Source organism: Camellia sinensis, chromosome 6, assembly GCF_055761805.1.
Source record: "Camellia sinensis isolate YWXY chromosome 6, ASM5576180v1, whole genome shotgun sequence".
Lineage (NCBI taxonomy): Eukaryota > Viridiplantae > Streptophyta > Magnoliopsida > Ericales > Theaceae > Camellia > Camellia sinensis.
Window position 1 is genome coordinate 10,761,824 of NC_138966.1, and position 16,892 is coordinate 10,778,715.

At 34.4% G+C, this 16,892-nt stretch overlaps 1 protein-coding gene across 2 annotated transcripts in view; it reads left to right on the forward strand.

Moving 5' to 3' along the window:
- Positions 1-13,797, forward strand: part of LOC114289648 (uncharacterized) — a 39,888-nt gene extending 26,091 nt beyond the window's left edge. Inside the window, exons 6-10 of one of the 2 annotated variants that reach the window (XM_028233423.2) lie at positions 6,673-6,780; positions 7,139-7,367; positions 7,441-7,686; positions 13,103-13,189; positions 13,429-13,797. In XM_028233423.2, coding sequence (XP_028089224.2) covers positions 6,673-6,780; positions 7,139-7,367; positions 7,441-7,686; positions 13,103-13,185 — 666 coding nt within the window. In that variant the 3' untranslated portion in view covers positions 13,186-13,189; positions 13,429-13,797. The remainder of the gene's footprint in view (positions 1-6,672; positions 6,781-7,138; positions 7,368-7,440; positions 7,687-13,102; positions 13,190-13,428) is intronic. The other variant, XM_028233428.2, reaches the window with a different exon arrangement.
- Positions 13,798-16,892: the final 3,095 nt, after the last annotated feature.

Genomic DNA, 16,892 nt, shown 5'->3' on the forward strand with positions numbered 1-16,892 from the left:
GGGAATTGAAGTTCAGAATTATTCTAGAGATCTCACAAGTTTTGGCTATGTGTAAAATAAATTATGGAGGCGTTTATATAGAAAAAAAGGTTTTCCAAAACCAATTGAGGATAGTTTTTTGTATTCCTTTTAGAACCAATTTAGGATAGGTTTTTATGTTCTTGTAAAACACTTTTTGTGAAAAACCTTTTCCAATGCAATTGAAACATACATGCAAACCTTACCTGATCGGGTAATGGAGCGAAACTTGATTCCTTCTATGATAGGATAACTGAGTATGACACTTTTATGAAAATACCCTCATGCTTCTAAAATATTCTAACACTCCAAAACAACTAAATTTGTCATTAAAAATAGCCAACCAAATATATTCTATTACAATATCACCCTTTGGCATTTTTGTGACAAAACATTACAACTCAATGAAATTAATACAATTGCAAGAGATTGACATTAAATCCTATGCTACCCACAAACATAGAATTTGAGACGATTTTCTGAACTGTAATCAACACAACCAACTTTATGTTCCTGAAACACACATAACAAATATACCTTGTGAATCGCAAAGTGATAGGAATAATCAACATCAATCATTATAAAATTATAGTAGATATCAGAAGTATGAGCAAATAAGAACATATATTTTACTCTGAAAGTATCACCACCATCATTAACTTTCTCCCCCTTTTGTCACAACAATCCAAAATGGATGAGAAGAAACCACAATTCCTAGTTCAATAATGGATAAACCATAAGAATGTACAACTCCCCTTAAATCCTATCAATTTCTATCAACTCTAAAAGAAGATTCTAAGGTAAATTTCTCCCACAACTACCCCTAAGGAATGCACCCTGCAAAATTTTTCAAGCACTCAAGCAAGCGGGATTTACAAATAAGAACAACCTCTCAAAAATAAATGCACACAAAATCTCAGATATGTTAGATAAATCAGCGTACCCGAATCTGTGTTCTATGTACAATCAAGCAAGATGACCAACAAGATGACCAACATGCTTGGAGAATGATAAATCATGAAGCATAACAAGAGAAGAGAAACATGAACAAGTATTTATTGAGTAAAACAATCAAGCTCTCATCAATCAAGTGAATGGTGCATGTGATCAGTGTACCAAGAAAAAACTCAAGAATGCGGAAGTTTCTTAAGGTGCTACATAAAGTTCAGTGAACAATCAGACACAGATTGCAAACCCGGGATTTGGACCTAAGACATGAATACACCTTTTTCTTTTAAAAAATTACACCATAGTTTTTTTAAAAAAAATTTGTAAGTTACAACGAAGTCCCTTAAGCTTTCTAGATAACCCATGTAGCGAGCTTTAGGCCAATGAATCCCAAACCAGATGGTTTTAGGGCACTAGGTGCGAAGACACCCCTACGAGCTTACTTACTCTAGTTAAAAAGGCTACAAACTTGAATGAATATTAGCAAAGCAAACCCAAAACTCCCACTGTTTGTTGCAAACACTTGAAGCGTAGTGAGGCAAGAGGCCCGGTCACTTGGTACAGAGCTGGGTAAGTTGTCAAAGGTAAGCGACAAATGTGGGTCAATCAGGTCAATGCTTACAACGCTTTACAAAGCAACTAAAGAAACTTTTGATTATCATAAGATTTGCTCATATCACACTTCTCACTGTGTAGGTGTTATGACATCAAACAGCATAAAATAATTATGCCAATGTATTCAAGATAAATAAGATTCTGGTATCTCACACAAGCATGCAAAATAAAATAATATTAATAAAAAAAAAATACAAGAAATCAAAGTATGTCCTAGCATGCAACCATTAAATTCTAACATTTTTTTTTAATAAAAATAATGCAAAGAAAAAAAAAAATGTAATGAATGGAATGTCAACTCTAGATGAATGATAAGGAAGCCTAGCACACTAGAGTGACCTACTTTGACTAAGTTAGTCAAAAGAAAAATGAAGAGTATCTTTCCTAACCCAAACTTTTCTAACCTTTGACTCAATGGGTTTCGAGACACTCTTGGGGGATGAACTTTGCCTAACAATCTTGAATTTCTTTTCTTTCTTGTTATTCCCAGGCTTCCTATTGGCAAATTGATTGTGATTAATTGAAGGACCCTGCCTAGCAACAGAAGACAACCTATTTGCCTCAAAACTAAGGTTCCTAGATTGGTTTGCTAGTGCCTCTAGATGACGAAGAAAACCGGTACTCCCCTTATTTGATTAACCTCTCGAAGGATTCCTAGAAGACCTATTTTGTTTCAACCTCTGACAATTAGGACAAATGTGACCCTTAATACCACAGTGGTGACACATAGGAACAAATTTGATAGTATTTTTCACTTGCTTCTTAGGTTCAGACTTAGGAGGTTCTAGAGAATGGCTATAGGAGGTACTAGACCCATCATCCGAGATTTTGAGAAACTTGGGCTCTGTTTGGAACCGTTTTCACATTAGTTTTCAACGTGGTAGTTTGAGTATGATGTTTGGATGGAGTTGTGGAATTAATTTTCCACAACTCTGCAGAAAGCTCTGTGTATTCTGTTAAAATCGAGTGCGATTTTCAATTTTTTTTTAAAAAATTTGGCCTAACGGGACGTCCGGCCGGTTGACCGGAACAGTAATTTATTTATTTATTTTTTATTTATTTTTTTACAATTGATATGTTAATTTTTATATATTCGAAAAAAATATTGTCTGAATTTTTAAAAAAATTTTATGTGCTTTAAAATAATTTTTTGGTTATGAGTTGTAAATTTTTGTATCAAATATCAAATGTCACATCAACAATTCCCCACTCAATTCAAAACTATTTTCAAATCTCTTTACCAAACAAATTTTCTACACTCAAATCATAATTCCAAACCTCACAAACTCAAAATACAACTCATATTCTCAAATCATAATTACAAAGCTCTACCAAACGCAACCTTGGTTTCCTTTACATCTTTCCCATTAAATCCTAAACTAGTTTTTATCATATTGTCCTATCATCATAATTTTATCAAGTTTTTCTTTTCCACTAGATAGTCTTTTCAAAGAATCTTTGGTTGTTACTAATTCTGATTGAAGTTCTGCAACCCTAGACTCTGAACTACCTAGTTTTTCTCTCAAATCATTCATATCCTTATCTAAACCAACAATTTTATCTGCCATTACAGTTCCATGAGTTTTAAGACTAAGGATTTCAGTAATTTTATCAACAATATCAGCTTTAAGAATTTCTACTTTCTTTTCAAGAGTTCTAAAATTTAGAATTCAGATTCAACTTACTCTTTTTAATTCACAAAATTCATCATACAACTCTTTGTAAGCATCTTGGATAGCCTCATCAGACTCTTCTGATTCAGACTCTGACAACGGAACATGATCAACTCTAGTGGTCAAACTACGTCAATGAGCAACCGTTGCTCTGATACCAATTGAAATTACAAAGTCCAAATATATTGAGCCTAGAGGGGAGTGAATAGGCTATCCTATTAAAAGTTTCAATTTTATGTTGAATTTAATCAATTAACACATGAATAATCAATCACATGAACACAAGATTTAACGTGGAAAACCCGAAAGGGTAAAAAGCTACGGTCCCAACACTCAATGAAATTCACTAGAAGATCCAAGAATATAAGACAAAGTCGAGAGGACTTACAACCTTCACTTAGGTTTACCTAACACAATGACTTGTAATAACTCTATGAGCACAATCTGACCCAATCAGGCTTCTTGATCTTCAAGACACCACAAAGCTTTAGCTCCAATCTCCATTCACAAACGGCTCTGATTGCCCAACCAGCCTTGAGTGTAGAACGAACAATGCAAAGATATGCAAAGGTTTTGAGGGTTTTTGACAAATTATCTCAAAAAAAATTCTCTCATAAATATGGGAATTGAAGTTCAGAATTATTCTAGAGATCTCACAAGTTTTGGCTGTGTGTAAAATATTTAGGATACTGTAAAACAAATTATGGAGGCATTTATATCGAAAAACAGTTTTTCAAAACCAATTTAGGATAGGTTTTTGTATTCCTTTTAGAACCAATTTAGGATAGGTTTTTATATACTTGTAAAACTCTTTTTGTGAAAAACTTTTTCCAATGCAATTGAAACATGTGTGCAAACCTTACCTGATTGAGTAATGGAGCGAAGCTTGATTCCTTGTGTGATAGGATAGATGAGTACGAGACTTTTACGAAAATACCCTCACACTTAACACTCCAAAACAATTAAATTTGTCACCAAAAATAGCCAACCAAAATATTCTATTACACAAGTATTGTGCATTGTTGTGGCTTCTTGTTGCTTACTTTACTTAGCTAGTTGATTGTTATATTGTGGCACATCTCCAACCTTGTTGCTCACCTACTAACTTCTTGTGTTTGCTTGCCGTTGTAAACACCCTTGTGCGAGCTTGGCCGGATAGTTAAAGAGAGTAAACTAGCGCCACACACGTCTGCAGCCCTTTGGCAAGGCTTCCGCTTGGTTGGCGTGTAACACTAGGCTAGGGTGATAATTAGAAAAGAGTTTCTAATTTCACCAATATGAGTTATATCAGTTAGATTGAGCACATATGATGGAGTTGGGGGTTCGACAATTTTTTATATCCTATTGGCTTGTTCAGGACATTATATGAAGGAATTATGAGAGTTAATAGGACCTTACCTTCATTAAAGGTTTAATTGTGATAAAGTTTATTTCTTGTAGGACAAGACAGACTAATTTTATGGAACAATTTTATCTAGTTGTATAAATAAGAGTCTTCATAAGAGCTACCACTCCTACACTCGTAAACTTGTGAAGTTTGAGAGTACCTTTGTATTCAAGTTTTGCTTTGTGTGGATACTTTTAGAGGTTGGACAATTGAATGGTTTTGGATTCGAGTGGACTTCAAAGATCAAGCGTGGAATTGGATTTTGTGCTTGAGGTATTTATCCTAACTATCTCTATGGATGGTTGAGTTTGAGGGTTGTATACATCACAAACATGATCATGGGTTTTAAGAATTGAAAGAATTTTTTTAAAATTTCACCATGCATATGCTTCCTTTCACTCTTGACGTGGCTTGCTTTGAGCTCGTCAAAGGCTTTGTGGCACTCGTCCATCCAAGCCGAACCCTTATTCTTTTTAAGCAACTATGTCAAGTGGGTGGAATCCTTGAGTGGCCCTCCATGAACCATTGATAGCAGTTGGCCAACCCCAAGAGCAATCTCAATTTTAAAACACTAATTGGTGGCTGCCATTCTTGATTGCTTCAATTTTGTCCTATTCCATCTGATTTGAATACTCTCATGCTCAACTATATGCCCTAAGATAGTTGTACAGAAAAGAAGGTGACTTCTTTTCTTTGGTGACCAAAAAGAGTTTGGAATAGGCATTTTAAATTTCACAACAGCATTTGATCTCATATTAACCAATGCTTTCTTTAGAAGAGCGAGAGACACTTGTAACTGGTCCAATAAGAGTCAAATAGATTTTTTAGTAAGAAAAAAGGACCGCCAAACTTGTCAAGGTTGTTCCCAGAGAGACTTTGATTACAAAATAGACTAACAACACTAGATATATACATTGCAGGGTGATATCGAACTAGAAAGACCCTGTTTGGTGCAACTTATGGGGCTGCTTATTGCCTTTTTTTATTTTCTTTTATTTTGGAGGGCAACTTATGTGCACAGCTTATGAGGCATAAATAGCATAAAAAGCTTAAATAAGCTGATTATTGAGAAGAAGGGGAAGGGGTGCTTTTAGCTTGTGATTATGATTATCAACTTTTAACTTGCAAGAAACTGCACCAAACAGGCTCTAAAACCCACGAACTGTTGGTGGAATCTAAAAGGTGAGAAATTAGAAATGTTTGGATAAAATATTTAAAAAATGTGGAATTTAAAATGTGATACTAATAACATATGGAATACAATAATGGAATGCATTACGAAATATTGAAAGAGTTGTCAGGGACAAAGAGTTATGATCCTGTGAGGATGAGCTAACTCATTAGAGGAATCCCTTCTTGTTGTTGGCTGCTTGTCTCCTAAATAGCTGCAATATGATTAAACCAGCTAACAAAAATTGGATTAGTTGGATTGACCCAAAACAGGTTAAATTTTGGTCGGTTGGTTGGAATTTGGGCCATATAATCTTGTTTCAATCTGGTATGGAACATTCTGTATGGAGCAGGCTGGAAGCAGGATATTTCATTTGGTTTTAATATGGTGTGCAATATGCTTGGATCTAATGACTCATTAGATCCAAGCATATTAATGAGAATACTGACAATTATTTGTCTTGCATTTATTTGTTAGAGTTGAAGCTCTAGCTAAGTACATGACAAGAACCTTAGCTTTGGTTTCTAGCCTAAATTTTTTTGATCCTCCCTGTTAATGCCCTTTTTCATAATTAACTAATGGCATTACTTGCAGCCAAGTTGGCAGCTTTTATGAGTCCTACCAGTACTCATTGCATGTTTTTCTTTTAATGTTTGCCCAAAGGATGGATTGGTCAGTACGTGGCAAACAAACTCTAATTGCAATCCTGTGGTAATTTTAAGTGATGAGTAGACATGTCTCATGATGCCAATTTTATATTCATAAGCTTTGTAGTTTTCTGCTTCATTTATTGCTTGAAATTTTGCAGTTTTTTCAGTCAATTTTATTTGCACAATGTGCACATCTATTTCTTCTTTCAGGTTATATCAAATCTCTCTGCAGTAACTGGCCCTTTGTTTTATATGGAGTCATGGGGACGTTTCCCGAAGGAGAGGATTCATCTTTTTAAGTTGATTGCTGATAGTAAGGTGAATTATCTTCTGCTTATTCTGTAACTTAAATGGACTACTTCAAGTTTAATTTATTTGAACTGAACCGCTTTCACTCATGATCTACTTGCCATATGTTTTTCACACTAGCACTGGGACTCTAGGGAAGATTAAGAAGAAGTACGCCCAGTTTAGTCCCATTTGATAGGGTCTGGGAGGAGTACATTGGTTACAGACCTACCCTTTGGCATAATCTGCACAAAGTGGCTGCCCAATTTATATTTTCTTCTTTTCTTTTCTTCATTCTGCTCCAAAATAGGATATAAGCTACCTGCTATGCTATACATTTGAATTGCTTTAGTCCAATAACTCGTGTGCATTTTTCTTTTTTGCATAGAGGGATGGAGTCTTCTTCATAAGCGGAGATGTTCATTTTGGAGAAATTACACGATATGACTGTGCTAGTGGATATCCCTTGTATGACATAACCTCAAGTGGGCTTACCCAAGCTGTTGAGAAAGCAGTCCTGCCACCGTTACATTTCCTAGTGAGGTTCCTGGCGTGGTTGACACCAAGTACCTTGAGAGTAATGGACAAAAGCTGTAGATCCAGGTCATGCACATATGGTATGCTTTTCCCCTCAATTTTTTCAACTTGGACCTTCAAATTTTGACCTTCTAAAATGTAAACATCTTTTAGGGCAACCAAATTTTGGAGCGATAGAGATAAATTGGGATGCTACTCCAGTGAGTTTGAAAATTGAAGTTAGGGATGCAAATGGATTGCCAGTTATGAGCATGAATAGCACATTACTAGAACTCCAAGCAAGAAACTCTAAAATCACCGTGGAAGCAGGAGAATATCAGAAATATTGCTCTCTTGAAGTTAATCTACCTTGGATTGTCAGATATCGCTTGGTTATTTTCTTCTTTTGTGCTTTAGCTGGTATGCGATCTTGAATTTGCAACATTTTTCAATATCTATAATTGCGTTCTGTTTGATATGATGGCTTGCTGAGATTTATTTGCTCTATATGAAATTTTGATTGTCCTACAAACCGAGAAAAACTGAGTTTGGACTAATAGACTAATAGCCCAAAACAAAGTCTAAGTGTTCCATGATCATCAAGAAGCCTTTTTGGTCCAAAGAGAAGTGTCCATGGTAGTGTTTAGTAGTTAAGGGTGTTATGCTAATTTCAATAATTGTTGGACATGGGCTGTAGGGGTCGCCCATGGTCTTATTTCGGATCAATTTATTAAATGGGTCATTATATATAGGTTTTGTTAAATCTAGAATAATCGTAGTGGTCAAAAAGGTCCAAGTTTCTTATTTTGAAGTTGGAGTAGAATTAGAAGTTATCAAAGTTTTCTATTATAAATTATAGTTGAAATGGAATTGGATGTCATAGTCATAGGAATATTTGTAGTAACCAAATATTCCTAGTTTCCAAATTTGAGTCAATAGTCTTTATAGAAGTAGGAAAGTCTTTAGCCTATAAAAATATGTGTAATCTAGTAACCAAATATTCTTCTTCTTCTTCTTCTTCTTCTCCTCTCTCTCTCTCAATTTTACCCCTTGATGTAGTCACCTCGCCACCTATTGATCGGGGAGGAGGATGAGTAAGCAGAGGTGGAAGGTGAATGGGGTATTGAAAGTGTTGGTGGTAGTGTGTTCAACATCAATAGGGTGGCTCAGGTAGGTGATTGATGCTATTATGTCTATGGAATAGGGCTATTCACGGGTCGGATTGGCTCGGTTTTTTGGGCCACCGCTAACCGAACCGATGACATCGGTTTGAAGAACAAAGCAACCAAACTCGTCTGGTCTGACCATTGCTTCGAAACTGGCATCTTCGGGTTGTAGAAAAACCAGTCGGGCTTTGGTCAGTGGTGCAACTCCAGCATCTTCCTCAATTCAACAGCATCGTAGGAAAAGGAGGAGGGGAGTGAGAGTTCTTGGGAAGAAGATCAAAGAGGGTAGAGGGAAGGAAATGAGGTTTCAAGTCAGGATGATAAAAAATGGAGGGAGGAGACGGTTTAGGGAGGGGGCGATCAGAGGAGATAAAGGGTTGAGGGGGAGATAGAGGAGAAAGTGAGATACAGAAAGGGTACAACCATTTCCGCTGCTGCGATATCTCTACCGTGAGCTTAACCCACCACCACCATCTCATACAAAATATCTATATATTTTTTTTCTGTATAGAATATACACATAAAGGAGAGATGAGAGAGAGAGTTTCTCTCTTGACTGAAGTAGTGAGAGAGAGAGTTAATGATAAGAGTGAGAGGAGAGGAAAAGTCTGAAGGAAATAATTAGAGAGAGAGAGAGAGAGAGTAACGTAAATAATGAGAGAGATGAAAAAGAGGAGTTATTGATAAGCGTAAAAAGAGAGGAAAATCTAACAGAAATAAGAGAAGAGAGAGAGATAGGAGACGAAAGGACTCTTGAATGATGGAATGGAGGAATGCTGCTGTATGTTGAAACTTTCTAATCGAGAGAGATGCATTAAATGTGAGAAGAGACATGACCTTGGAAACGTTCAAAGCTATTCAATTTTGTTAATTAAAACATCTTCTCGAATCGGTAGGGTTTTAATCGGATTAAAGGTTTTAAATCCGATGCCCGAACTGAGACTTGATTTCCTGATTGATTAACACCAGTATCCGACCAAAGCAGGCATCGAAATTGACCGCAGCGTGATGGGTCGGTCTGGGTTGGTCACTTTTATGAACAGCCCTACTATGGAAATGTAGGCAAATTTGGTCTCTGTAGTAGTATATATCTATGTATGATATATATATATATATCAATTGCTGGTTGCTATTGGTCTCATTCTTCAGTATACTATATACAACAACTATATAGTGTATGCAACTATATAGAGGGGAAGAAAGTATAAATATAATTGTAAACCAAATGTGGTTTATTTTGCTTATGTGTCGTCAATTCTTAGTATTTTTTTTATTACTTTTAATTCACAATTTTTAAGTGACATGTGTCACGGGTAAAATGGATATTTAAACAATTATTACATGATGTCATCCAAACCATTATTCTTACAAACGACCAATGAATGGGTGGGGGAAGTTGTATATGATTCCTAAAATAGAAAAGAGATCTCTACCATTTCCAAAACCACATGGGGCGCATTGTATTAATGAAAATCTTAAGGGAGGTTAGTGTAATCTACTTTTTTTTTTTCCCTTCCCCTTCATGTCTATGGATTATTTGCATACTCATCTTTTGGATACGGATTTCTATATTGTTGCCCCCTAAGTAGCACATACATAGAGACCCACGACATAACATTGACATTTTGACACGTCAATTATAAAAAAATACAGGACATGACATGCTTGAAGGCTTCAGGGGTTCTTGGAACTTTACCTAGAGTCTTGGAGAGAAATGTAGAGACTGTAAATAATTCTACACATGTAGATAATTGTCTTGTGCATTCTAGAATGGTCAATTTGAGGATTTAATAGAAGTATTTGATTACTTTCTATCCTTAAGGTTCTAGATTATTCATTTTAAGCTTGTAAAGAGCGGGGGGAGAGAGAGAGAGAGAGAGAGGGGGGGGGGGGGGGGCTTCATTTGCCCAAGCCATCCAACTTCCAAGGAATACAAGCTCTCTTGGAATCTTCTTCAAAATTCTCTCTAGTGAAAGTTCTTCCTCAAACTCTCTTGGTGTGTTAGCTTCTCTTAAGCTCCCTTCCAAAGTTAGGATAACTTAAGTGCATGCAAGTAGGTGACAAGCATCTAAGGCCGCACTGTAAGCTCGAATATCTAAGGCTGTGACAGTCGGTACCCATTTAAATAAGTACCACCTCCTCGACCACACCTTCACTACCACCATCTCCACCTCCACTTCCATTGCCACTACCGCCACTACCACCACCACCACCTTTACCTGTATTTTCACCACCACCACTTCCATAACTCCACCACTATCACTCCACCACCGCCACCACCACCGCCACCACCACCACCACCGCCATTACCACCATCTATTGGGAAAAAAAAATCAACGAAGCAAACGAGATGGTTAGGTTCATTTGTCCAACTCAGCTAATTCAACACTCAACCTGCTTAAACCATTTATTACATGGATGCGTAGGCCTGTGCAAAACACCGCCCAATTCACACCGAGCCGCCCGCTAACTGCATGTTAGTTTTAACCGCGGTTTGAAATTTATAATTCGCCTTCGAAACCGCTCCGCTCCGCTATATGTAATACATATTTTTTTTTTACCTCTAATGAAATATCAAAGTAAAAATAAATGTGAGAGAGATTAAGATGTGAAATTTGTTGTAAATTTAGGTTACACATGAAAAATATTATGTAAAATTAGTTAGTGTTATATATATAAAAAATATTATACAAATTAGTGTTATATATTATGCAAATGCTTGATAATTGTTTAAAATTATTCTTTAATCAACTAGCAAATTGAAACAACGCAAACCGTCCAAATCGCAATTTGGTTATTTGCCAATCCACTATTCACGGGTTGGTTTATAATTTTACCCACAAACCACACCGAACTACACTGTGCACACCCCTATGGATGGGTTTAGATGGAGTGGTTTTAAATGCATAACCTGTTTTGACTCGTCAAAAACCCACCCAAACCCATCTATTTGCCACCTCTAGACTAATAGCATAGTTATGCCATTTATGGAAAATCATGTAGTGTGTATAAATTTCTTTTCGAGTGTCTTTAAATGCACCCCACTCTAAAATTTGAATTTTGTTTTTTTCTCTTTGAACACTCAAATTAATCCCAACCCTACCACCAACCACCTTCGTTGTTGGGCTTCCCTTCCCTTCCCTCCTTCCTACTGTCCACCATCCCTCCCTTTCTTTCCTCGTCAACCGCCCCCCCTCACCTTCCCCACTACACCCTCCCCTTCCCGTCCCTTCCCAACGTCCCCTACTCCCTTTCCTTCCTTCCCTTATGCCCCCCACCTCTCACCTTTCTCCTTTTCAAACCCTAACTCTAACCCACCACCCTATTGAGAGAGAGAGAGAGAGAGAGAGAGAGAGAGAGAGAGTCACAGATGGGTCAAGGGAAGAAGAATGGGGCGGCAGGGGGTTGTAGTAGAAGAAGAAGAAGGGGGAGGAGGTGGCGGCAATTGGAAGGGGGTGCTGGCGGAGTTGAGAGCGTGGGAAGCGTTGGTCGGAGCTAGGGAGGGCTGGCTGTGGCTAGGGTTTGTGTTTGTTCCTTTTGGTAATTTGATTTAGAGGTAAATGGTATTATTTATTTATTTATTTATTGAAAAATAGGGTGTCCAACAATTTTTTTTTGCATTTACAGACTCCTTTATTTTCTATTCTTGGGAGATCATGCTTAGTTTGCTTTGATTTAGTATTTGCTCATTTTTGGTTTTCTATATTAATGCACACTATCTTCTTGTTTGGACATTTTATAAGTTGACATCTATTGTGTAAATTTTGTGCGGTCTTGTCTTGTTGAAGTCAACTACTTTTAGATTGCTTAATTCAATGGTAAATAAATAAAAATAATAAAATGATATGCCGAATAGTGGGGAAAAAGGATAAGAAAGACAATTTTATGGTATTGTATGAAGGAAGATCTTGGCATTCCTTATTTTTGAAGGACAAGATATTCATCAAATAAAATAAGGGATCATGCACTTGAGAAGAGAAAAAGGTACCCATATTATGCTCGAATTATGTATGACATGGTCACAGGATATTCCAACCTGGGAAAGGGTAAAAACTTATGAAGTTAAGGTTTTGTGTTTAATAGAAACATGATGCATGTGGCAGCGAATGTGGTATCTCAGAGTTGAGATTGATTACACAAAAAGAATCTGGACACCCCAGTGCCAAAAGAAAAAAAAAAAGAAAAAAGAGATTATACAAAAAGAATGAAAACCTGAATTTATATTTGTAACAATGCCAAAGCACAGGGTTACCAACTCAAAATTCCTATGTTTTGTTATATTTGTTTAGCAATTTCTTAAGTTAAGCAATTAACATCTTCTGAGAAAAGTAAACTTGCTTCAAGTCATCATCTTCTTCTTTCCTTTTTTCCCATTTGACTTGTGAAGAATGGCTCTGCTCTTATCTTGTGTGCATAAGATCATTTCAAAATAATGAGGCTAAGTGGACACTGTATAGCCTTCTTGCTTTATGACTGATAAAAGAAATAGCCTTCTTGCATTGTGGATTCATTGTCTCTGGCATGTTTCTTATCAGCTCAACGAGATGTTTTTAACTGGATGAAGAGGAAAATTAACAATCAGCAAGACCCTGCATCATATTTTTGTGTATTTGCTACTTCCTTTTCATGTTTATGTTCCTTATTATGCTGTTTCCCATCCAATGTGGCAGTGTTGCTGCTTGCGCTGATATTTTTCATCTATATGGTTACATCAGTCTGCATGCAATGTCTCCACAAATGCAAGCTTGATTGACCAAGTGAGTTATCTTGATTTTACAACCAAGTGTACATAATTTAATCATTGTGGAATCAATTAACAACTAAATCAGAGATGTTACTGGTTACTAAGGTCTTGTAAATTTTGTTTTATTGGATATATATATATATATATATATTTAAATTGCATTAGCAGTATCAGAGTTTTAGATTATGTATGTCACCTTGTTCATACAAGCTATAAGAATAAATGTTCGTTTTCTTTACTTTTTCTTTCTAGAAGACGACTAGACGAGCTAGATTGCAATCCAGGATCTTAATAACATATTATGAGCAACTGCAACAAATTTTGAGTTTTGTACAGGCAATACATATGTACTTCCAATGGATTCTGAACACGTTGGGGATTGACTAGAATTGATTTAAATAATGACCAGGTTTAGTAAGATATTACAAATGTTCTCATGCCCGTTTGATGCTCATGTATCTGGTCTCTGTATTGACACTTGACAAAATGGTTATCCAAATAAAATGTAAGGAGCAAACCAAATCAAAGCCAAGCATTGTGTTCCATTCAATTGGATTTAGCTACATGAATTATTTTTTGCCATTCTTCTATTTCAATGGTAATATGCTCAGTTAAATTTAGTAAGTTCATGTCTTTTTATACAATCTTGCATGTCAATTTAAGTCTTTCCTCTTTTATCATTTCCTTTATAGTGATCATATCACTTTTCCTTATCATGGCATCTATTGGTACCCGACCATTTTAATATATTATCATTATACGTTATAGTGATCATATCACTTTTCCTTATCGTGGCATCTATTGGTGTTCGACCATTTTAATCTGTTCTTTGTATTGACACTCGACTTGATAGCATGGTTATCCAAATAAAATGTAAGGAGCAAACCAAATCAAAGCCAAGCATTGTGTTCCATTCAATTGGATTTAGCTACATGAATTATTTTTTTGCCATTCTTCTATTTCAATGGCAATATGAATCTTTTTTTGCCATTCTTCTATTTCAATGGTAATATGCTCAGTTAAATTTAGTAAGATCATGTCTTTTTCTACAGTCTTGCATGTCAATTTAAGTCTTTCCTCTCTTATCATTTCCTTTATAGTGATCATATCACTTTTTCTTATCGTGGCATCTATTGGTATTCGACCATTTTAATTTATTCTCATTATACTTAATCTTCAATTGGTATTACTCCTATCATTTTACGAATTTTAATTCTATCTTTCATGGACTTACCTTATATGTCTTATCATCCTTATCTTAAGCACTAACTTCTTGTTTCTTATTTGTCCAGTAAAGCATCGTTGTTTTTATAATCATTTTATAATTTTTTTTCTTCAATTTTGTTAGTATATGTCGATTGTATGATATGCCACAAACACTCATCTAGTTTAGCCAATGTACTTTAATTTATTAAGTCACATCATCTTCAATATCTTTAGTGATAATCAAATCTGGTTAATGAAATTGTTCACTTTTGTATCTCTTGGTTTTTAATCTTTGTTTTCTACAATTTATATTGGGCAAATTACACAAATAGTCCTTATAGTTTGGGGCTTGTCACTTTGGTCCCTGACTTTTTAATTATAACACATTTGACCTTGAAGTTTGAATCTTCTTTCAAATAAGGACAATTGAAGATATCATTAGATTTTTCAAGGATAAAATTGTCAATTTGATAAAATATAAACTAATTTGACAAAAATAAATGTCAAACAAATATTTTTGAATTTTTAAAAATTATTTCTACATACTAAAAATAAAATTATGTAAAATTGATAAATCTTTACATATTTATTTATTATTTTATCAAATTAATTTTTATTATGTATTTGGATGATGATCATGTAAAATTAATTTTAAAAAATTAATTATGTAATTTTTATTAATTTTACATAATTTTATCATTGGTGGATAAAAATAATTTTTAAAAAATAAAAAATATTTTTTTGGCATTTATTTTTGTCAAATTAGTTTATATTTTATCAAATTAACAATTTTACCCTTGAAAAATCTATTGATATTTTCAATTGTCCTTATTTGGAACACGATTCAAAATTCAGAGTCAAACGTGTCACAATTGAAAAGTTACGGACCAAAGTGACACAAGTCCCAACCTATAGGGACTATTAGTGTAATTAACCCATTTATATTAGAGTTAATTACTTAAAAGTCTTATTTACAAATGTTATAGTAGTTTAGGTTTTATCTAAGATTTTTTGAACCAATAAATCTTATTTAGTAAAACTGAAAATATTATCAACATTATCAATTTTGCATAATGTTTCAGATAATTATTTCACTAACTGATAGAAGAAAAAAAAAACATGAGAGACTAAATGATTTTGCTCTTTTACTTATTGGTTTGATTCAACTATCTAATAAAACTGAGAACATTATCAATTTTTTAATTTTTAATTTTTTTTTTTGTTTTACATATTAATGTTCCATCACCATACTCCTTTATAGACACAAAATTTTTAATTTTACAAAAAAAAAAATAATTTAGCTTTTTCAAAAAAAAAAAGTTTTTTTTGGCACACACACACATATATATATATATATATTAGTTTTTTCAATTTGAAAGTTGATGTTTTTAAATTTTAAAAATCAAAATAAATGTCAAATCATCATGTTTTATAAATAATCATAAATAATGAACAATCATTATTTGAAGAGTAATTTCGACTATTTAAAATTTAATGGGACTTGAAAGTTTAAAACATCTTAATTAAGACTTAATAAAATATAAGTTCATAAATTAGAACTTGTGTATAAATACCTTTTTATATTATTATTGCTACTATTAAATTTAGTTATGTTCAATATATTCTGTTTTAGTCCTAATTGTTTTAAACATTTTTTACTCAAGTGTTTCTCTTTGAATTACACTTTAAATTGCATCCACTATGATAAAATTATCTACAAATAATATACATGATGGGACATCATCTTGTATATATCTATCTTTAGTCAATTCATCAATGACAAAGGTAAATAGGCAAGGATTCACGGTTTTTGAAAACGTGCCCAATGCTAGTAAAAATCGTAGCAATGAGAAAGGCAATGCGGAAGGGAGAGGAAGGGGTTGGCGTGATTGCAAGATTTCGTTGAAAATATGTGTATGCTGAGAAAGAAGATGGGGAGCATTTTAAAGATGTTGAAAGGAGTGAGAAGAAGAGGAAGAAAAAGGAAGTGACAGGTGGCACGATGGCGGGGAGGATGAGAGTGTTGGGTAGCAGCGGTGGCGGCGACAGAGGTGACTGGGAATGGTGAGAGTATAGGGTTGGAATTATTTGGAGTGTTAAAAGAAAAAAAAAAAAGAAGAAGAAGAATTTGGTAATGGGGTGCCTTGAGCAATGGAGTGTTCAACCTAATTTTTAGGATGCATTTATCCCTACCAATGTAATTTGTCCTCTTTTTTTTTATTATTTTTATTATAAGTATTTTTTCGAGATCAGTCCATCCGAAATTGTCAAAGGCAGTTTCGAGAACTTTTACAAAAAATAAAATAAAATAGTTTTTTACTGTTTTGATTTGATTTGATTAAAAATTTAATCTATTCATTTTTTTAAAATTTTATATTCAATATTGATCATGTTTGAAGGAATCTTGAAAAAATGAATCCATAAATATTAATTTTGTTAAAAACGGATTTATAAAACTAAAGTTATGAGATTTAAAAAAATTTTAACACAAAAATAAATACAATGGTAAA